General features: G+C 37.1%; 2 protein-coding genes across 2 annotated transcripts in view; one reads left to right on the top strand and one right to left on the bottom strand.

Moving 5' to 3' along the window:
* snx9a (sorting nexin 9a) overlaps window positions 1-6,158 on the top strand; it is a 32,991-nt gene extending 26,833 nt beyond the window's left edge. Inside the window, exons 16-18 of the mRNA XM_056476593.1 lie at window positions 267-381; window positions 534-625; window positions 3,783-6,158. Coding sequence (XP_056332568.1) covers window positions 267-381; window positions 534-625; window positions 3,783-3,830 — 255 coding nt within the window. The 3' untranslated portion in view covers window positions 3,831-6,158. The remainder of the gene's footprint in view (window positions 1-266; window positions 382-533; window positions 626-3,782) is intronic.
* Window positions 6,159-9,477: 3,319 nt separating this feature from the next.
* LOC130244253 (angiopoietin-related protein 7) lies at window positions 9,478-22,093 on the bottom strand. The gene is made up of 6 exons (XM_056476594.1): window positions 21,710-22,093; window positions 14,261-14,495; window positions 11,442-11,579; window positions 11,112-11,328; window positions 10,042-10,237; window positions 9,478-9,624 (listed from the first exon to the last, which is right to left on the bottom strand). Exons 1-6 carry the CDS (start codon window positions 22,091-22,093, stop codon window positions 9,478-9,480), a joined length of 1,317 nt encoding a protein of 438 aa, XP_056332569.1.
* Between the last annotated feature and the right edge of the window lie 973 nt (window positions 22,094-23,066).

Raw genomic sequence — 23,066 nt, 5'->3', positions numbered from 1 at the left:
CAATTCCAATATTCTGAAATATATAATAAAAAATCTGATGGGTGTTTTGAGCTGAAACTTTACAGACACTTTCTGGAGACACAAAAAAACACTCTTAAATCTTGAAAAAGGGTAAAATAGGTGCCCTTTAAGCATTTTAAGCTGTTCAACGATTCATTAGTAGTCGAACAGTAGAAACAATCCTGAATTTAGAATAGTGTTCTCAGGCTTTATACCCTCTACCTAAGCAATACCAACGTGGAGCATAAACATGTTTTTTCCCTCAGGCTGCCATTGATAAAGTAAAAGAAGCTGATCATTTGGTGACGACGAACAAGATCAGCCAGCAAGACAAACACACAATGGAAAAAAACCTCAGCACCATGTCTTACGCATTACAAGGTATGTAAGTGAAGTCTCTCTGTGAAAGACTCTGTCACAGTGGTCTGTTCTGCTAGATGTCTGATATTATCCTCACCTGCACCTGTGGGCTTTAATTATAGTGTTGATCACACTTGTGTAATGTTAGACCTTTGTGCCACTTGTGTCTCCAGCGGAGATGAATCACTTTCACAGCAACCGCATCTATGACTACAACAGACTCATGCAGTTCTACCTGGAGGAGCAGGTCAAGTTCTACGAAACGGTGAGTGGCAGGACATCGTAAACGTGACGTATGTTATTAGAGATGCACCGATCTTTATTTTTCATGGCTCATTCTGAATATCGTTTTTTTTAACAAGCAAATTGGCTGATTACGATTGTTATTTTCTAAGAAGCCTGAAAAAATTATTTAAATATGACTACATGAAATCTTTATTTGTTTTGTCAGTAGCTATGCGTCTATCCAAATATGCAAATTAAATGTATGCACTAAACTGGAATTTTCCATAAAACATTGGCAAATAAAGCAATCTTTCCTTCCAATGAGTCAAAGTGAACAAATTCGTCACTGCCTAATAAACTGGAGCCAAATATGAGAAAGATGGAATTTGCAGTGGAAGGACAAGCAACTTTTTCTTATAAATTTCTTCTAATAATAAAACTTTGGGAGCGCAGCTACGCAAAACAGTTCTGGGATGTAATAATGCAGAACCACTTTGATGACAGACTTTGACTTTGGGATTTTAGACTGACCAAAGCAACATTTTAGATCATTCTGCGGGTTTGTCCATTAATGCCGTCCCATTACAGCCATGTTTATTATCATAGTGAACTGTTAAAACAAAATGACATTACTTTTTTGATGTGCATGATGGAATTTAATCGGTAAATGTATTTCCATCATAGTTTATGCATATTTCCACCATAGTTTATGCCTTTCTTTTTATTTATTAAACGTTTTTGTGCATTTTTAAAATGTGTGCGCATCTTGACATTTCCATTAAGCATTTATTATGCATTATTATAAAATGCACATAAAAATATACAGTTGAAGTCAGAATTATTAGCCCCCCTGAATTATTAGCCCCCCTGTTGATTTTTTTCTCCAATTTCTGTTTAACTGAGAGAAGATTTTTTTAACACATTTCTAAACATAATAGTTTTAATAACTCATTTCTAATAACTGATTTATTTTATCTTTGCCATGATGACAGTAAATAATATTTGACTAGATATTTTTCAAGACACTTCTATACAGCTTAAAGTGACATTTAAAGGCTTAACTAGGTTAATTAGGTTAACTAGGCAGGTTAGGGTAATTAGGCAAGTTATTGTATAATGATGGTTTGTTCTGTAGACAATTGAAAAAATATAGCATAAAGGGTTAATAATATTGACCTTAAAATGGTTTTTAAAAAATTAAAAACTGCTTTGATTCTAGCCGAAATAAATCAAGTAAGACTTTCTCCAGAAAAAAAAATATTATCAGACATACCGTGAACATTTCCTTGCTCTGTTAAACATCATTTGGGAAATATTTAAAAGCGAAAAAAAAATTTAAAGGGGGGCTATTAATTCTGACTTCAACTGTATGTATGTGGAAACATGGCTAGTGATTTCAAATTAGTGGCAACCTCTTCATTTTAATCACGATCCAAACAAACAGACTGGAGATAGTGGTTTAAAGTGGATTGTATAATTTCAAAACATAATGATGTGACTTTAGCTTTGTAAAAATATGTTAGATAAAAACATTCTTGTGCAACACAAAAACAATAGACAGGCTGAGTCAAAATGCACTTTCACTCTGCGCCTGTACATGGAATGTATAGAACAGTATAGAGAAATAATGACATTTCTTTGGTTAGTGCTGTAAACAAAGCAGCTGCGCTAGTAATTAATTTGCATTATACTGAGAAAATTTAGAAGAACATACCATCTAAACTTTTCTGAATACAGAACCATCCATTAACCATACATTAAAACCCTCCAAAAAGAAAAAAAATTGGATTTCCTTGAAAACTGAATTTTCCCCTATTTTTTTTTTAATTCAACCAAATAATCCACACATAAGATTCAAAAACAGCAAATATCCTGCTAAATTTGACCAACTTTTAAACATGTGACTTAAAATCAAAGTTAAAATGAAAACAAGCCGAAGACTTTAAAGGGATAGTTTACCCAAAACTAAAAATTCTGTCATCATTTATTCACCCTTCATTTGTCACAAACATGTTTGAGATTCTTTCTTATGTTGAACACAAAAGAAGACATTCTGAAAAATGTTGGAAACCTGTAACCATCGACTTCCAGAGTATTTGTTTGTCCTACTATCGAAGTCAAAGGTTACAGGATTTCAGATTTCTTCAAAACATCGTCTTTTGTGTTCAACAGAAAAAAGAAACTCAGACAAGTTTGTGACAAATGAAGGGTGAATAAATGATGATGATGATGAATATTCAGTTATGAGTGAACTAACCCTCTTAAGTCAGAATGAAATCAAGGTTTTCTCTTCTAATTTATATATGTATATAGTCGTGCTTGTTAAAAACGATGTATCTATCTGTGCCCTTATGATCTTTAATCAAATACCATAACTTTCCCTTGCCCCTCTAAATGACTTCACTTCTGGTCACATGGAATTCCTTTAGGGCGGGGCTATCGTTCCTTTAGGGTGGGGCTATCACCTCGTTTCTGCCCTGATTTTGTAGGAGGCAGTGGTTCAAACAAATATGATATGATCCAGTCTTTAAAATTCAGCTTCTTCTTCTCATCATCATCAGGCCTCTAAAAAGAATTCCGCACCAGTGGTTGATGATGGTAATTCGGGTGGACAGTAATCCTCAAAAGCTGAATGCAAACTAGCATCAACCTCCATTTTGTCAGCAACACCCATCTTCAAATGATCCAGTCAGCTCCCAAAGGATAAAAACATGCATCACCCTAAAAACAATTTGTCATTTGAGAAACCATTTAAATTGGATGTACATCACCATAGAGAAAAAGGACTAACATTTCGTTTCATGTCGACTTTAAATCTGATCTTTACAGTTTCTTGTTGAAAAGTTAACATCACAAAATGGTGGAATACAGAATGGTAACTGAAGGTCAAAAATTGTTAAATGTGTTTAAGTTTGCAGGATATCATGTTTTTTTTTTTTTTTTTTGGGGGGGGGGGGTTGTGAGTGCTCAGTCATTCTAATGTGTACAATATGTCTGTAATATGTGCTCCATCTAAAGCATATCTGCCTTCTGACAGACTTTGTTGTACTAAATTCTTGCAGAGCAGTTTGTGTGCAAGTCCAGACAGAAATGAACCAAATTCCAGATTATGTCCAGCCGATCGGTGCATCTCTATATGCAATGCAGCATACTTTATGTCATTATATATGACGTTTTCCTCTGTTCTCATTGGGTAGATTGCAGAAAAGCTGAAGAAAGCACTCGGTCAGTACACCACCATATGAGGACACACTCAAAACAGCAATACTCATCAAACTGTCATGGGAACATCAAAAAAACTGATGCTGCTTTTGCTTTTTTAACATTAATTCAGAATTAACCATCTTGTTTCCACTTAAATGTATTAAAGCTTTGTGAAATATAGGAAATATAGGTTATAAGGGAACAAACTATGTAAGATTCTATTTACTAACCAATTATTTTGGTCACAGAAAGGAGATTTTATCAGTTGTATCTGTTACTTAAGCGAATGAAACACACTCCCGATAGTAAGACATGTCGTTTTCTCTGTGCAAATCGAGGTCTCTCAGGGATGCGTTCACTCAGACTGGGCCTTCTATACCAAAATGGAGTTAATTAACGTCTTAATTGCATTTTCAGACGTGATTTTATTGACTTGTAATATGTGAAATAATATGTGAAATCTGCAGAGTCATGCGATTAGGATGGCAAAACTCAGAAGGCTGGTTCCCTTAAAGCAGTGTTTCTCAACCACGCTCCTAGAGACCCACCAACACTGCATGTTTTGGATGTCTCCTTTGTCTGTCACCCATTACAGGTCTTTCAGTCTCTGCTAATGAGCTGATGATCTGAATCAGGTGTGTTTGGTTAAGGAGACATGGAATATGTGCAGAGCTGGTGGTCCTCCAGGAACGTGGTTGAGAAACACTGCCTTAAAGGGATAGTTTACCCAAAAATTAAAATTCTGTAATCATTTACTCATCCTTTTTCAAAACCTGTTTGAGTTTCCAGTGAACACAAGGGAATATATTCTGAAGAATGTTGGGGGGAAAAACAGCTATTGTTTTCAATTGTATTTTTTTTTTTTTGTTCCTGCTATGGCTGTCAATGGCCACAACAGTTTTTAGAATAATTTGTTTTGTGTTCAACAGAAGAAAGAAGTTGATAAAAGTTTAGAACCACTTCAGTGTGAATAAATGGTAAGGAAATTGCCTTTTTTGGGGTGAACTATTCCTTCAATATATCCTGTGGGTTTTTATTATTTTTATTTATATGTGAAATAAGGTCTGTGGTTAGCATAACTTGACGATACTTGGACATTTTGTGGTGTACTAGTGCGAACTGCACATGCGCACACTGAAGGTTTTAATCTAGCTTTCTGGTAGCAAGGTAGTTTTAAAAATAAACAACTGTTTTAGTCTGTGCTATTTTCAAGTTTTGATTATCACACAACGTTTGCTCAACTAACATTTTGCCATTAAGTTGCTCACTCTCAGGCCATCTGAAATGTAGATGATCATCACTACATTGCATCAGCTGCTGGCACTTTGAGTAAATAACAAAGCATACAGGCAACAAAGTTAATAGCTCTGATTCCTGATAATACATTGAGGTCATTAAGGAAGTGCTAAAGATTGAGTTTGTCCTGCCTAAACATTATTTGAATGCTAAACCTAAGGTTAACAAACAATCTAGACTTGCTTTTCTAATGCTAGATTAAAGGTAATGCTGTAAATAATATTGAGTTTTGTTCACAGACTGACTGTTTTACTTCATTAAGGCCTCAGTGTATTGTCAGGAGTCATTTTATTTTGTCTGTTTATGTTTAGTTTTCTTTTTGTTTAACTATTAAAGTGCCAGGATCACAAAGGGCCACAATTGTGGCTACACTGCAAAAAATGCTTCATGTAGATTATTTTTTGTCTGGTTTCTAGTCCAAATGTCTAAAAATTCTTATATCAAGAAGCATTTTCTAGGCAAGCAAAACATATAGTCTTGTTTTAAGAAATAATACGCCAAAATTAAGTGAGCTTTTCCTTAAAACATGCAAACTAATCTGCCAATGGGGTAAGCAAAATAATCTTATGTCAAAAGGAAAAACAAGATTATTTTGCTTATCCTATTGGCAGATTATTTAGCATGTTTTAAGGAAAAACTCCCTTAATTTTGATATATTATTCTCTTAAAACAAGACTATATGTTTTGCTTGTCTAAAAATTGCTTCTTGATTTAGGACTTCTTAGATATTTGGACTATAAACAACAGAAAAAATCGTTTTTTGCAGTGTATTAATAGCAAATTCCAATTATTATCTGAACTATCCCTTTAATTTACTAATAAAGTAAAACTGAATAATCTTGAAGGAACCAGTTGCAAATGAGTCTTCCAGATTTTGAGGTCGTGACTGCAGCACTCCGTTGAATATGTCTGATATTTAGTGTTTTGTATTGGAAAAGGTAATCATTTTTTTTGTTTTGTTTTGTAAAATGTTGTATGAAAAACAACTAGAAATGTCCCTGTCACTGTCAGTGTATAAAATGTTTGTAACTAGCCCTCCGGTGTGGAATAAATCTTTCTTTATACCATTATAATGGAAGGGAATGCTCTGCATTTTTGGCCGGGTGTCAAAATTGATTTTAGCACAAAAATATCCCATTTTGAGGAAATAGAAGTTAGGCCATATTTATGCTAGGTCAGGATCCGTTTTCTCTTTCTAGAGAGGAAACAAATATTTGACCTTAGAAAGGAAAAGGAGGAAGTGAGTATGATGACCTCAGTGTATTGAGCATGGAAACACACTTTCTCTCCCAAATCGGTTTCCTTTCCTGAACACTGGGTGGATTCAGCCTTTTCCCCCATTTTTGACCTGAGACTTTTAAGAAAATATAAAAGAATATCATGCAAATGATCATTAATTGATGTGATGCCCTTCAGAACTTTCTTTATTCCAGTTTAATGTTCATTTTCTGGTCAGATCCACCCTTCCTGTTAGTGTGTGATAGGCAGAAAAAGTCTTGGTGGAGGCTGCAGATATGTTTATCTCATTGTGGCTTAAAGCACAGAGGTGGGACATTCAAAGTCAAAGATAAAGCTGTAGATAATATAGCAAGACTTTATACATTATCGTGGCATACATACAAAATGTAAACAGTATTGTTAAATATACATTTAGGCATTGAACGGCTTTACATTTGGGATTATTTGAGCACTCCTACATTACAGAGAAATATTGAGGAGAGTAGCAAACATATTTACATGCAAACATATTTACATGTGCCATGTGTATTACCTCTATTCATAGATTTTAGACACATATTTATATATATATATATATATATATATATCTCATTGGTGCTATTTGCAACAAAGCCTTTAATACAACACAAGAAAATCCTTATTGAGAAAGACCTTAATATTTGTAAAAGAAAAATAATTTAGATAATCCGGCATTAATGGGATAGTTCACCCAAAAATGAAGATTCCGTTCAAATTCTCACCCTTTACATGTTTCAAACCTTTCTGAGTTTCTTTCTTCTGTTAAACATAAAAGATATTTTGAAAAATGTTGGAAGCCTGTAACCAGTGTTGGGGGTAGTTACTTTTGAAAGTAATGCATTACAATATTGAGTTACTCCCCAAAAAAGTAACTTATTGCGGTACTTAGTTACTTTTTATGGAAAGTAGTGCATTACAATACTGTTGAGTTACTTTTTCTTACTAAATAGAGGAGCTCTGCAAGTAGAGTGTTCTGAGTGGTTGCTAGACGGTTGCTAAGGTGTTTCTAGGCGGTTGCTAGGATGTTCCAGGTAGTTTTTAAGGTGTTGCTAGGGTGTTCTGAGAGGTTGCTAGGTGGTTGCTAAGGTGTTTCTAGGTGGTTGCTAGGATTTTCCAGGTAGTTGTTAAGGTGTTGCTAGGGTATTCTGAGTGTTTGCTAAGGCATTGCTAGGGTGTTTTATGTGATTGCTAAGATGTTGCTAGGGTGTTCTGAGTGGTTGTTAATGCGTTGCTAGGCGGTTGCTAAGATGTTCTAAGTGGTTGCTAGGTGGTTGTTAGGATGTTGCTAGGCGGTTGCTATGGTGTTCTGAGTAGTTGCCCAGGTGTTGCTAGCGTGTTTTATGTGGTTGCTAAGATGTTGCTAGGTGATTGCTAAGGTGTTCTGAGTGGTGGCTGTGTTGCTGGGTGGTTGCTAAGGTGTTTCTTTGTGGTTACTAAGGCGTTTTGGGTAGTTGCTAAGGTGTTGCTAGGCAGTTGCTAAGGTGTTGCAAGGGTGTTCGGAGTGGTTGCTAAGGAATTGCAAGGTGGTTGCTAAGGTGTTGCTAGGTGGTTGGTAAGGTGTTGCTGGGTGGTTGCTGAGGTGTTACTAGGTGATTGCTAGGGTGTTCGGATTGGTTGCTAGGCAATTGCTAGGTGGTTGCTAGGGTGTTCTGAGTGGTTGCTAAGGCGATGCTAGGGTGATCTGAGTGGTTGCTAAGGTGTTGTTAGGTGGTTGCTAAGGTGTTGCTAAGGTGTTCTAGGTGGTTGCTAAGTTGTTGCTAGGTGGTTGCAAAGGTGTTGCTAAGGTGTCCTGAAGGTTGCTAAGGTGCTAAGGTTCTAGTATGAATTAGCATGCTGCTAGTATGATTAGGATGTTTGTTAGTATGGATTAGTATATTTGTTAGTATGTCGTTAGTATGTTTCTAGGATGGATCATATATTGTTAGCATGAATTGGTTTGTTGTTAGTGTGTCCAATGTAAAGTCATTGGCAGTTTTTTTACAATGGAAGTCTATGGGACAGCTGCTAGGGTGCCATAAGTGGTTGCTAGGGTGTGGCTAGTAAGTTGAAAGGTGATCAGTGATTGGCAGATTGGTAGTCTGAGTTAAATGAGGCCAACCTTAAAAGACTGTCTGTATGACAGTCTGGCGCAAAAGATATATGGAAAAGATATAGCAACTTAATTCAGAATAGTTTGGAGTTAGTTTGGTGGTTGTAGTATGAACAGTCTAGGAGGAGATGCGTTCTTAAACTTCTTCTTCTTCTTCTTAGACTATTTTAAGTAATATAACAGCATGTTGATCTCAAGCCACCATAATGTATTAGGATAATATTATCTTCTGAGCTCTACATGCCATATATACAGATTAATGAAAGTTTGTACTTTTTGTCTTATTAGTGAAGTAAAATTAGCATTGAGACAATCCTTTTTTACTTTTCTTTCATGCATTAAGAATAAAGAGAATACTTCCAGTGCAGAAATGTAAGGCAGTTTTTTTTTTTTTTAATGAATTAATTAAACTAAAAAGTAACTCAAATATGATTACTTACTTAAATTAACTTTACTCGTTACTTATAAAAAAAAGTTTTATTATTACATAACTTGCATTACTTGTAATGAGTTATCCCCAACACTGCCTGTAACCATTGACATTCGTAGTATTTGCTTCCTACTATTGAAGTCTAAGATTACAGTTTTTCAACTTTCTTCAAAATATCTTCTTTGCTGTTCAACAGAAGAAAGAAACTGATACAGGTTTGGAAACACTTAAGAGTGAGTAAATAGTAAGAAAATGTTCATTGTTGTGTGGACTGACGATCCTTTTAAGTTATTACATTAGCCAGTATGAATTAATAACAATAAGCAAGACTTTCAGCATTTATATTTTTAACACTGAAAAATCAGCTCGTAGTGCATTAACAACAGTACTTAAATACAATTATGAAACTGAATAAAAATGAAAATTGTAGATATTTTTCATTGATTGTTTATAATGTACTGCATGTTTACATATGTGTATGTATTACATACGTTTCAATACAAAAAATTCTTCAGTTTGTCAAACACCAGTTGAGACTTTCCCTTTACCCACAGTTGATGTAATAACAATGAACAGGGTCCTACTGGTGTCTCTGCAGTGTGGTCTTCCACAGGTATTACGGAGAGAGACGAGGCCTGTACGTGCGTGGCCGGATCATCATGCTCACTTTCTTCAGCGAATAGTAATCCGAGTCCTTCCACGTGTACCACACAATCCCATCAGGCCCCAGCAGGTTCTTCCCTTTGGCAGAGTAACGCCCCCCCTGTTGGTCAACAAAACAGAAGAGTTCACTCAAAAGTTCCCATTCTGCCTCTATTTACTCTCTTCCACTTCATCCAAATCTGTGAGTTTCTTTCTAGTGTCAAACACAAAAGAAGATATTTCGAAGAATGTTGGAAACCTGTAGCCATTGATTTCCATAGTATTTTTTTATCTCCATTATGACCTCAATGGCTACCGGTTTCCAACATTCTTCAAAATATCTTTTGCATTCAACAGAAGAAAATATTCATGTATAAATGTATATATAAAATAAAAAAATTCATATATATATATATATATTTGGAACCACTTGAGGGAGAGTGTATTTGCAGTTGTGGATGAACTGTCACTTTCAGTTGGATGGATTTATATTTTATGTTTTGGCATCTTTCGATTTGTTCATTTATTGGTATATGACCTTGTAATAGACTCCGTTGAGGTTGGCAAAGAAGCACTGATGGTACCACCAGCCCCCGTGAGAGATCTCGGCACAGATGTCTCCTGTGTCTGGCGTGCTGAAGCTTTGCTTGTCGTGATACCAGCCAAACGAGTCCTCGACCGTACCGCTGAATCCTGAGACATGGAGACGGTAGTGGTTGTCTTCGTTCTCAATCCTGCAAAACCAAGAAAGACATTTGAGCTCAAGTTGTCTGAATACATGTTTAGAGCATCGGTATGGATCTTATTTCATTTAGAATAGAAAAGTATATTTGGCAGTATTTTGGCAAACAAGTTCAGGAAAAAAAGCACATTTAGACTTTTTACTTTTACTTTTTTTTTACTTTTTAATTGTGCAAAAGTGTTATAAATAAATACAAATATGATGATTAAAAAAAATTAGATGATTTAGAAAAGATATAATTTTAAAATGTATTATGTTTGTTGTTTTTATTAATTTTAATTATATTCTATTTATTTAACTTAATTATATTTATGTATATCTTATTTTCCACCATGGAATAAATAAGTAAAATAACCGTGAATTTTTATTTAGCAATTCTGACTATAAACTTGCAATTTTCAGGGGAAAATTAACTAATTTTTACTTTTACTTTTTAACTTCTTACTCATGGATTTTAATTCATATCTTGAAAATCTTGCAGAACTACAACTGCAAATTTTCTAGTGACTCAATTTCAGACTTTATTTTTTCACAATTTATTTGCTGACAATTGCAAGTTTATAGGTTTACTTGCAGCTCTGACTTGAGTGTGAAAGACTTAAGTCTGATTTTTAAGCATTTTGAAATACGAGGAGACAAGACATGTCATAATAAACCAGCTTAATGGAGTTCAAATAGGCCATACTGTAAACCACCAAAACCAGTACAAATATACACATGCACAGAAAGGTTTGTCTCTTACAGGTGGTTTGTCAAGCCCACTCACCTGTGTGAAGCACACTCAATTACTTAAAAACTCAGTACAAGAAACCTGTATTTCTAAATTTAAGTGTTTATAAATAATTAGATTGCTTCTAAATGTTTACCAGAAGTTCTGGTACAGTGCGTGTTTGTGCTTGGAATTCCAGTCCTCGAGGTCAATGCGAAGCGAATACTCTCCCTGGCTGGAGATGTCATGGATGTGGTCATTTCCCAGCCAGAATTCTGCATGCAGATCTCCAAAACCGTCCCTGTATTCTGTCCATTTACGGTTGAAATTGACCTTTCCATCCTGCCGACGTTGAAACACTGTCCATCCACCTCCTAATCAAAACAAGGTTTCGTAAATCTTCAATATCACAGTTTAATAAATTTAACCCAAACTGCATCTTTATGAATGCTTTCATAGTAAAAATGTAAATAAATAAACTGCAAACCTTGTGTTTCCATATCACAATAAACTTCTACTGGAGTCGATCCCAATGAGGGGACAACAGTAAAAATCCCAGATCTGTGAACTCCATTGTAATACAGGGACGCACAGTCAATCGGACAGTTTCTTATGTGCTGAACCTCTGAGGAAACAAATATTAAATTCAATCAAGCTATTGTTACAAATGACCAGATATCAAAGTACTGAGTTCTGAGTTGCCAATGAGCTTAAAGAAAAACCCCACTTTTTTGGAAATAGGTTAATTTTGCAAGTTTTACTATTTTTGGATCCATTCAGCTGATCTCAGTGTCTTGCAGGAGCACTTTTAGCTTAGCATAAATCATTAAATAGGATTAGACCATTAGCATCTTGCTAAAAAAAAAAAATGTACTAAGGCAAATGGAAAATTAAAAGAACTATACGCTCATTCTGGCGTTATAATCCAGGAAATTTGCTGCCATGTGGCCACAGCAGGCAGCGTTGTTACCTACTTGAGTACTATTTTCAGACACTCAATAATATCATTGTACCTACAACCATGGTACGACAGCAAAGTTCCTTAATTATTACTAGAATAGCGAGGTGCTAATGGTCTTATTCAGGGGTGTCAAACTCAGTTCCTGGAGGGCCGCAGCCCTGCACAGTTTATTTCCAACCCTGCTTCAACACACTTAAACTGCAGTCACACTAGAGTTTGATCATGCGAACTTATGTCGTGCGGCGCTGTGAAAAGGGGGATTAAACAAGAAAAGTAGACATTAAAAAAATGAGCGATTGCTGTACAGAGAGGTCATGTTTTGATCCTCGATTGGTCTCACGCAGTCAAGTGATGCGATTTTGCAGGTCAGAGTTCATCAAGCTTGAACTTTGCACCGCAGCGACCTGCAAAACTTGACGCATGTGTTTCCAGACTGACGCATTCGTGTGGAATAAATGGAAGTCTATGGGGAGAAAAGTCCAGTGTGACCGCAGCTTTACCTGTAGGTTTCAAACAAGCCTGAAGGACTCAATAGTCGCATTTCCACTATCGGGCCAGTGCGAGCCAGGGCTTTAATCGGGCCAGGCCAGGCCAATAGCCCGGGAGGTTGAGAAATGAGGCAGAAATCATGTCGCGTTTCCACTGTCGGGCTAGTTGCTCGCAGCGCGTCACGCAAACACCGCCCCCAGAACGTCCCCCGAATCAAACGTCACACAACCCGTCACACAACCCGCCCACTTCAGCGGGAACAAAAAACTCAAATTATAACCACAAACACAACCTGGCGTCACTACGAGAGCTGGAAGATGGAGAACACCGAAGCGATTGCTTTTTTACTGTTTGTGGTCTGTTGGTGTAAGGCCAGACAGCGATCCCTGGGTAAGGACATTCGAGTTCGGCGGCATTTACTTCGAACACAGATTTTGGCTGCAAGGCGCAAAAGAGCAGCCGAGCGACGAGAACGACGTATACAACGACAACTGCAACGGCAACAGTGGATGAACATGGTAATATTTCATCTTGTCTCCTCTTTACCTGACAGGAAAACTCCGCCTTTGTACGTAACCCCGCCCCGAAGCCCCAGTTGGCCCTCCTTGGCCCAAGGTATTCGGCGGGCCGAAAAAGGCCGGACGCTGCCCCCAAGGAAGCCCCGCTTTGGCCCGATTACGCCCCGGAAGTGATAGTGGAAACGCGACTGGCCTTGGCTCGCCCTGGCTCGCTCGCTTTAGGCGCGATAGTGGAAACGCGGCTAATTAGTTTGATCAGGTGTGTTTAGTTAGGGTTAGAACTAAACTGCAGAGCTGCGGCCCTCCAGGAACCGAGTTAGACACCTGTGGTCTAATCTGATTCAATAATTTATGCTAAGCTAATCTATGCTAAAAGTGTTCCCCATCAGACAAAGAAATAGCCTGAATTCATTCGAAAATGAATGATAGTTGATACTACCCAATGATAGTTGAGTGTGTTTCAATGGCCTATCAGGCTACAGACCATTTCAATGTGGTCATGTCATTGGCCATGAATATGTCCTGCTTGTTATCAAATTTCATAACTGTATTAAGAAGCAATTCAATCATAGCTTAATGTTAAAACAGCTATCATAACATTATTTATTAAAATGTGGCTGATCTTGGTTTTCAAAAGCTATAGAATTGCAAAATGTAAGACAGGAAATATGTTGGGACCATTGTTTTTGTTTACTCATTCATTAATTCATTTTCTTTTAGGCTTAGGGGTTGCCACAGCGGACATCCCTCAAAATGGTCTATACTTAAAGGTTTGGTTTTGAGGTCTCTGGTAATTGGTTCCATCAAAGATAAAAAACACACTGTAATTCTCTCATAATAAAAAAATGTAGCCTGGCCATGTTTATCTTTAAGTTTAAAAGGAAGATCCTGCCTTTTAAGCCCCTCCTTTCAAAAAGCTTTCTCTGCTCTGATTGGTAATGTTTACCCAGTCTATTGTGATTTGTCGACCACTCATTCTAAATTCTCATAAACAATTTAAGTTCTGAAGGGTTCATCTACATTTCTATTTGAACCGTAAAAATGCTGTAATTCTCATTTTGGGGGTGATCTATCCCTTTAATAATCTAATATTACTTCCCAAACTGTAAAAAAAACAAAACATGGTTGCCTTATTTTTAAGCTGAATCAAATTAACCTTATGAATCCGATGAACTTATATTATGCTAAACTGACTTAAAACAGCTTGTATAACTTATCAAATTAAGTCAGAACATGGTTAACTTAGATTAATAAGCTACAATACATATGCTGTCAGGACTAATTGATCATATAATTTTTTACAGTGCAGTGAGCTGTTCAGTACCTAGTCATGCTGACCTGGATGAAGGGTATCTTGGGCGCTGAGGAGAGGGCTTGTGCGGATGATATTGATCATACAGCCAGGATTGCGTCTAACGCGCTCTACTATCATAGTGAGGTTGCGGATTTGTGTTTGCAGGTCATAGATGAGTGAACCGTGGATGTCCAGCAGTGCGTTGGCCTCTTCGTAGATCTGCTGCAAAGTGTGGAAACGATTCTCTAAAGACGAGTTTACTCCAAACTTCTCCTCTCTCTGCCAGGACAGAAAAGAGCATTCAGCAATTTAAAGAGGACAAAGCTATTTTTGCAAACAGGATAACAAATGAAAAAAAGCAGTACTTTAGATTAACCCTGTATCCAGTGTTTTGAATGTATTCAATGTATACATTATTGAATGTATTTTGAATGTATTTGAATCCCCCCTCCTCCCCCCAAGAGCGTGATTTACAGATGACTGGGCAGGCCTTTTTGCATTTCGGTGGGATTTGGATAGTTTTTGGGCTGGAATCAGACAGCTACATCTGGCAAAACTGCCTGTTTCATCATTCAGTTAGATCTTTGAAAGTTACCGGACACAAAAATATTAAAGGTCCTGTCAAGTGCTTTGAAATGTGCATTTTTTTATTCAATATTTCACGTAGTGCAGTAGTGAACACGAACAACACTCCCCCTCCCCCGCCCCACATGTTGCATCCCAATTCGCATACTATCTATCCTAAATAGTATTTGAAAATAGAATTATATGTCCCAAATCGTATTGTGTTAAAAAGAGTATGCCAAAGGTTCTCGGATGGTTTACTATTTTCGGTAAAAAAAAAATAAGTGTAACCGTACATACTCTAACCGCTGAAATCGCCCACAGTACATTGCACATTGGACGTGAATTCGATTAGAACTACAAACGCGGGTGTAAAAAAAAAATACAAACATGGTCGCTCGAGACCGCCCTCAAGTAGAGAGAATAGGGTATATGCTGATCTAGTGTGTTTCCCATACTGATAAACTTCCGGTGACCTGTTATTGTGAGGGTTTTTTTTTTCCTTTCCTTTTTTCCTTTTTTTATCCTTTTACAGCATCGATGTTGTAATGTAATTCAAATACAATCAGTTAAACAGATTTTGACATTCATTTAGTTGTTCAACCTTAAAACAAGACAAAAAGCCGTTTACTTGCGCGCGCCAGTCAGAATAGGCAGGTTAACGCAGAAGCTCCATTGAATATACTGGGGTAAAATAAATGCTCATATTATAAGGACATGGCGGGAAAAAAATGTAATTTAATGTAGTGCTTCTTGTACAATCTGAGACCCACTTTATATCGGATATCACTCAGCCAGTGGAAATCGCTGATTTTTAAAGAAAACAGACCTTAAATGCGCCGATTTTGCATTGGCATACAATTCACCGGAAACGATTAACCCAGGTTACTGGCAAATTGAAAGTCCCATTAGCATGCTTCGGCATATACCCCATTCGGTGAAGATGTTTGAATGACTATTAAATAATATCTAGCTAACTGTAAAATATTTTAAATCGCGTTTTCTGTGTTCTATTTCATCTGCAACAACAATACTTAATATAAAGACTCGTTTGGACATTCATTAACGTAATGCATATTTATCCAAAGACCTGAGGAGATTTCTCTGTATGAAAGACTCGTGAATGGGAGATTAACCTGCTGCTGCTTCTCCAGTAGGGTAGGAAATATGAAAGAAATGTGGATGACGTGTGGATGATTGACATGACTCATAAGTAAGCAACACAATGATCTGTTAACGAGGAATGTCCCAACGAATGCATGCTCTTCTGTATATGTTCTATTTTTTCTCTTACAAATAAGTACATACTTTTAGGGTGTAGTATAAGTAAGCGAATTGGGACGCATCCATGGTGTTTTATTTTTTTCACAGCTATGCCAGTGTCTTATCACTAGATATCACTGAAGACAGCAACTATAATTTTACTGAACTTTTAAGCAAAGACAAAGCTGTAACAAAATCTAAAATGTATGCAGCAAAAAAAAAACCCCTTAAAAAGTAACTTACTTTGAACAATTCAGTTTTTTAGCTGCTGAGATTTCTGAATTTTCAAAGACTGCTTTTGTGCCTTTTTTCTTTTTTTTTTGGGGGGGGGGGGGGGGGGGGGGGGGGGGGGGGACTTTATTTGCCATTTTTTTATTTACTTGCTTAGTAAAAAAGGAAAAATACATATGCATGTTTTCCTATAAAGACATTAAGTCAAGATGACCTAAGCAATAGACCATGTGAGGTCTAAATGTACCTTGAAGGTCTAAATGAAATTGTAAGATGTATATTTGTCTTGGATGAGTAAGAGCACAAGTGTTCAGTTTAAGCTGTATTTGAGTCAAGGACCTAAATTACCCACAATACTTGAAAATAGTACAGGAACAAATACCAAAGAATTTGTTTTGTAATATTTCAACATTGCTAGCTGGGGAAGGTGAAGTATGGTTGGTACCTCATGACTAAATCAAGCATCTGTGTGTCACAGTGTACGACAAAGATGTCTGCGACACTTCACGACGTCATCACAAGTCTAGGATGTTTAACATTTTTTCCTCGTCATCCACTAGGGCTGCATCCGAAATTGCATACTTCCCTACTATATAATGTGAAAAACAGTATGAGTAGAGTAACATGTCTGAATTCATAGCATTCGACAAACAGTAGGCGAGAATATTTTATAATTATTATTGAATAACGTTAAGATATGTAAGTCAAGTAAAACAAATGTAAAGAAAATGTCAAAGGCTAAGGGAAGATATAAACAATAGGAATACATTAAATGATTTACAGACTTGTACAATTCGCATAGCTTTTTACGCTAGAGAATTCATGAATGGGGGTGAAGCGGCACAACTGACACAAGTAGGTCATGTGATATCGATAATAATCGAAATAGTGGATGTACATGTGAATTTCATTCTTCTCACATTCATAATATATATAACCCCTGCTGAAAAATCCAGCTTAAACCAGCCTAAGCTGGTTAGCTGGTTTTAGCTGGTTGACCAGCCTGGTTTTAGAGGGGTTTTGGCCACTTCCAGGCTGGTTTCCAGCCATTTCCAGCCTGGTCAAAATGGTCAAAACGACCAGCTAAAAATAGCTTGACCATCTTAGCCAGGCTGGGAGCCCAGCCAAAACCAGCTATGTCCAGCTGTAACCAGGTTGGTCAAGCTGGTTTTAGCTGGATTTAGCTGGTCATTTTCCAGCCTAACCAGCTAAGACCAGGCTGGAAATGGCTGGAAACCAGCCTGGAAATGGCCAAAACCCCTCTAAAACCAGGCTGGTCGACCAGCTAAAACCAGCTAACCAGCCTAGACTGGTTTAAGCTGGATTTTTCAGTAGGGACATACTTTTCTAATGATTGTGTAGTAAATTCAAATTGAAATACCTATAGGAATTCCTTTAGGAATAGGAAATACCTTTTGGAATCAGCCTAGGAATTCCGTCACATGAGTGACATATTAATCAATAGGAGAAAATAATCTCTTTTAACATGTCAAAACTGCTGCTTTTTAGCATTTTGGCATTTTTAGCATTCATCACCCAATCGTTTTTGATGACTACTTTAATCACAAGCATTTTGTGTGTGTTTTTTTTATTTTGTCTTCTGGTATAGCCACAGCTGAACTCGCAAATTTTAAATGTTCATAATCTTTGAATTCTCTCATTTCGGTATCCACTGCTTGTACTATATGTATTTTACAGGAATGTGGAGCAGTATCGGTCTCTACTGATTATGTGTTTGTGTGTTGTGAAGCTCTAATCCAGTAACTGATCAGGGTTAAGGAGGTATTAGTACAGAAACTGTGCGCTACTACTCAATACAGAGGTGGAGCACACCTGTTAATATGTGACCTGTGCTATAAAGATATGGACTTTGCTTCGTAAATAAAAACTGAGATGACTTATAAATCACTTTTATCATGAAATAATTGGCAGTTTCAGTTTAGAAAGAATTTAGGCCATATTTTTTTAAAGAATAAAAAAAAATGCATTAAATATTATTAAACACGATAAACAACACCCCCTTGATGTACTGTATATAATTTTGGCCAAAGACTATATATTTATTTAAAGTACACTCATTTTACTAGTGTATTCCTGTTATGACATGTTTAAAGGTCATTATAATCTTAAATCCCTGAAAGTTTTTAATATTTAGATTTTTTTTAAATCATATGAACATTTATATGTATTTATGACTTTATTATATCATCTTAGTGTCAAATTACAAATAAATGAATTACCGTTTGTATGAGGTATTTATAATGCAGCGTCTATAGGGCTGAGAGTAAATTTGACGTTATTCTGTTCTCTGGCTGTCATCATCAGTCTCACACTATTTTTTTTCCTTTTTCTGAAAGCCTTTATATCATCATCGTGGAGTTTTTCTTTTATTATTTGAGCAAATAAGACTGTAAGAAAATATTTGTTGTACTCTCCCATTCACTGCACTCTAAGTTTACCCAACTATGACGACTTCCATGACTGAGAAACCCGGGAATGTGAAAAGGGTCTATTGGGTTCCCCTGAAGCAGGGCTTCTTGTTGAGAAGATGGTGTCAATTGCATTCCAGTTGATCAAATCCATAATTCCTTATTGTCTGGAGAGCAGCGCAGGGTGCCTCAGAGACAAGACAAGAGGAGCCAGCCAGGAGAGATACTGGAGGGAGCGTGAAAAAAATGCAACTGCCTTCGCCGAGAGCCAAAGAAGTTATTCAGGCTGCAATTTAAATGCCTAACTATGTTATTAGGGTAACTAGGCAAGTTAGGTTAATTAAGCAAATCATTAGACAACAATGGGTTATTCTGAGTCAAATCAGATTTTTATATATAAAAAATAAAAATGGCAAAAAAGAGAAAAGAAAGAAATATTAGCTATACATTATAAATGTTAGATAAAGAAATGTTTTCTGAGGATTTAAAAAGGGTAACTGCATCTTTTTGTTGTTGAGTTTATAACAACTTCTTGCAGTTTTCACTTAAAATGTCAAATATTTGTCATAATTCTGAGAAAAAGTATATGTAAACTCAGATTTCTGAGATATCGATTTGAAAAATGTGAGAAAACAACGTCTTACCTCATCTCATAATTGTGTTGCAATGAATATACTGTAACATCTCAAATTAGAATTGTGATTGTTTCTAAAAGTTTTAACTTAAAACATGCAAATTGTAACTACTCAAAACTTACATTTTGTTATAAAATTACAATTTCATGCTATAAACTTTCAATTGAGAATTAACATCCTGCATTTTTAATAATCAACTCACATTCTTAATTTAGCATGCTGCATTTCGGATTTTCTTTCCTTAGAACTGTGAGTTTACTAGTTCTTCAAGTCATGTATAAACAACTTCCTACTGTGAAATATACAGTTAACAACTCTAGGAGAAAATTTGAATTTATCCTTTTTTAAACCCCTAGGCAGAAACCTATTGAACTTCATCCCAAATTTACAATAGTATTATGAAAGATGCTTCTCATTATGGTGGCTTGAGAAAAGCCAACATACTGTTATACTATAAACGTATTATTCTTCTGTCTTCTTCTTCTTCTTCTTAGACTATTTTAAGAACCACCAAACTAACTCCAAACCTCCAAACTATACTGAACTTTTCCACCTGATCCGACTTACGGTTTTCCAAAAAAAAAGTCCCATTGACTTGACATTGGACCAAACTTTGTGACCTCATAACTTTGCGTCAGACTGTCATACAGACTTAAGGTTGGGCTCGTTTAACTCAGACTACCAATCTGCCAATCACTGATGAACTTTCACCTTACTAGCCACACCTTAGCAACAACTTACGACACCCTAGCAACTCTCCCATTGACTTCCATTGTAAAAGAAACTGCCATTGACTTTCCATTGCACATACTAACAACAAACCAATTCATAATAACAACATACTCATCCATACTAGCAACATACTAATTACATGCTAATTCATACTAAATTCTTGCTAACAACATGCTAGTTTATACTAGTAACATGCTTGCAACATGCTAATTCATACTAGAACCATGCTAATGTATGTTAGCAACTGCCTAGCAACTACTCAAAACACCTTAGCAACCACCTAGCAATGCCTTAGCAACCGCTCAGCAACCACTCAGAACAACCTAGCAACACCTAAGCAATGACCTTAACACCTTAGCAACCCCCTAGCTACACCTAGGAAACCACCTAGCAACATCTTAGCAACCACTCAGAACACCCTAACAACCACCTAGCAACATCTTTGCAACGACCTAGAACACCTTAGCAACCACCAAGCAATACCTTAGCAACCACTTAGCAACGCCTTAGAAACCGCCTAGCAACCAATCAAAAAACCATAGCAACACCTTAGCAACCATTTAGAACACCCTAGCAGCCACCTAGCAACATCTTAGCAACAGCCTAGAACACCTTAACCACCTAGCAACTGCATAGCAACGACCCAGAACACCCTAGCAACCGCCTAGCAATGCCTTAGCAACCCCTAAGAACACCCTAGCAACCACCTAGCAACATCTAAGCAACCACATAAAACACCCTAGCAACTTAGCAACTAAGCCTTAACAACTACTCAGAACACACTAGCAACTGCATAGCAACAATGTCCAACTGCCTAGCAACACCTAATCACATTACAACACCCCGAACACCATAGCAACCGTTCAGAACACCCTAGCAACCACTTAGCAACACCTTAGCATCCACTCACAACATCCTATCAACTGCTAAGCAAGAAACATGCCAAAATGTAAAACTACTTCAAACTTTCAGACACGGATTTGTCAAGCCACCCTAAAGTTTGTCTATGAACTTTACTTTTCTAGTTCACACTTGATACATATTTTACTTGTCTAAAGCCTGTACACTGAAAAATAAAGGATTAAGTAATTGGATTGACTCATTTTTAAGGTAACTGGTTGCAAACAATTTATATGAACTGAATTTAAACTAACACATGAAATTGAACGTTACTAAGTTTGTTTTAATTCAGCTCATATGAATTGTTTCAAGAGTTCACACTTAGATATTGTTTGACAAACGCTAGCAGGTTTGGCATGCTGTCCTGGGAGAGAACCCTGAGCTCGGAGATAGTCGAACCCAGGGCTCCCGCCTGGTCGATAGCGCATGTGAGGGGAGCACGAGATCAGGTGGTTCTCGAGAGCTCCCCGTGGTAAAGGAGGAAAGGAGGAGAAGGGGTGTATGGAGGGTTTCTTTGGAAAACGAAGGTAAGGGAGTAGTTCTAGCTAGGCTACTTACAGTGAGTTTGGATTAATCTGATTGGCTAACTAATGATTGTAGATGTGTGACCAGCTGCAGTCAATGATATCATGTGTTCCTCTCGAAATTAGTTTGTAAAACTTCACTTACAAACAGTTACCTTAAATAATGTAGTAAATCCAGTGAATCATATTTTTCAGTGTACTCATAGCTCTTCTACCTGCAGCTCCAGCACTTTGATGCGATGCCTGTGGTTCCTCAGCTCCTCTTGAAGCTCAGAGATGGTCTCCTTCAGGTCCTGCATCTGCTGTTTGCGCTCCTCATTCTCGCGCAGCCAGTACGAGACCTCATCCGTACAGCGAAACATATCAGGACACCTCTGCTCCTCCATCTGCGGTAATGTGGCTATTAATCGACACTGTCCATTTGGCATCACTTCATTGCTGTATTCACCACACTGCATTAAGCCGCTGCTCACTTTATGTGTGTCGGTCTGAGAAGTTTTATCAGAGTCTGGGGTTTTAGACTCATCAGCAGCATCTTTGGATTTAATGACAGAGTTTTGGGCCCAGAATAGCAAAGTGTAGAGTAGAGACAACTTCATTCTGCATTACACGGAGGTTCTCCAGGGAAAAAAAAAGTGAAAACTTTGTCAGACCTTCGAACCTTTTTGGGTCTTCAAACTGGTAAAGCTTATTTCCTCATGGTTTAATGATGTCACTGGGTCTGTCCAGAGCAGATGGGATGTCATTGAGATAGAGAACGCTGATTGGCCTTGCATTTTCTGGAAATCCTCAACAGATTGCCACCCTATGTTCTGCGTAAAGAAATATTGGCATTAATAGGTCAATAACAGGACACGGATTCATTTAGTTTAAGAAAAAAATAGATAGATAGATAGATAGATAGATAGATAGATAGATAGATAGATAGATAGATAGATAGATAGATAGATAGATAGATAGATAGATAGATAGATAGATAGATAGACATATTTATACAGTATACACATATTTATTTATATACATATTTATATACACTCACGGGCCACTTTATTAGGTACACCTTTTTAGTACTGGGTTGTACCCTCTTTTGCCTTAAGAACTGCCTTAATCCTTTGTGGCATAGATTCAACAAGGTACTGGAAATAATCTTCAGAGATTTTGGTCCATATTCACATGATAGCATCACACAGTTGCTGCAGATTTGTCGGGTGGACATCCATGATACGAATCTCCCGTTCCACCACATCCAAAAACTGCTCTATTGTATTGAGTTCTGGTGCCATTTGAGTACAGTGAACTCATTGTCATGTTCAAGAAACCAGTCAGAGATGATTCATGCTTTATGACATGGTGCGTTATCCCTCTGGAAGAAGCCATCAAAAGATGTCTACACTGTGGGCATAAAAGGATGGACATGGTCAGCATGCTTAGGTAGGCTGTGGCATTGACACGATGGTCAATTGGTACTAATGGGCCCAAAGTGTGACAAGAAAATATGCTCCACACCATTACACCTCCACCACCAGCTTGAACCTGAACAGTTTTTCCAAATCTTCTATTGTCCAATTTTGG

The sequence above is a fragment of the Danio aesculapii genome, chromosome 17 (assembly GCF_903798145.1).
Source record: "Danio aesculapii chromosome 17, fDanAes4.1, whole genome shotgun sequence".
Taxonomy (NCBI): domain Eukaryota; kingdom Metazoa; phylum Chordata; class Actinopteri; order Cypriniformes; family Danionidae; genus Danio; species Danio aesculapii.
The sequence above is the reverse complement of the archived record's forward strand: the minus strand, read 5'-3'. Positions and strand labels throughout refer to the sequence as shown.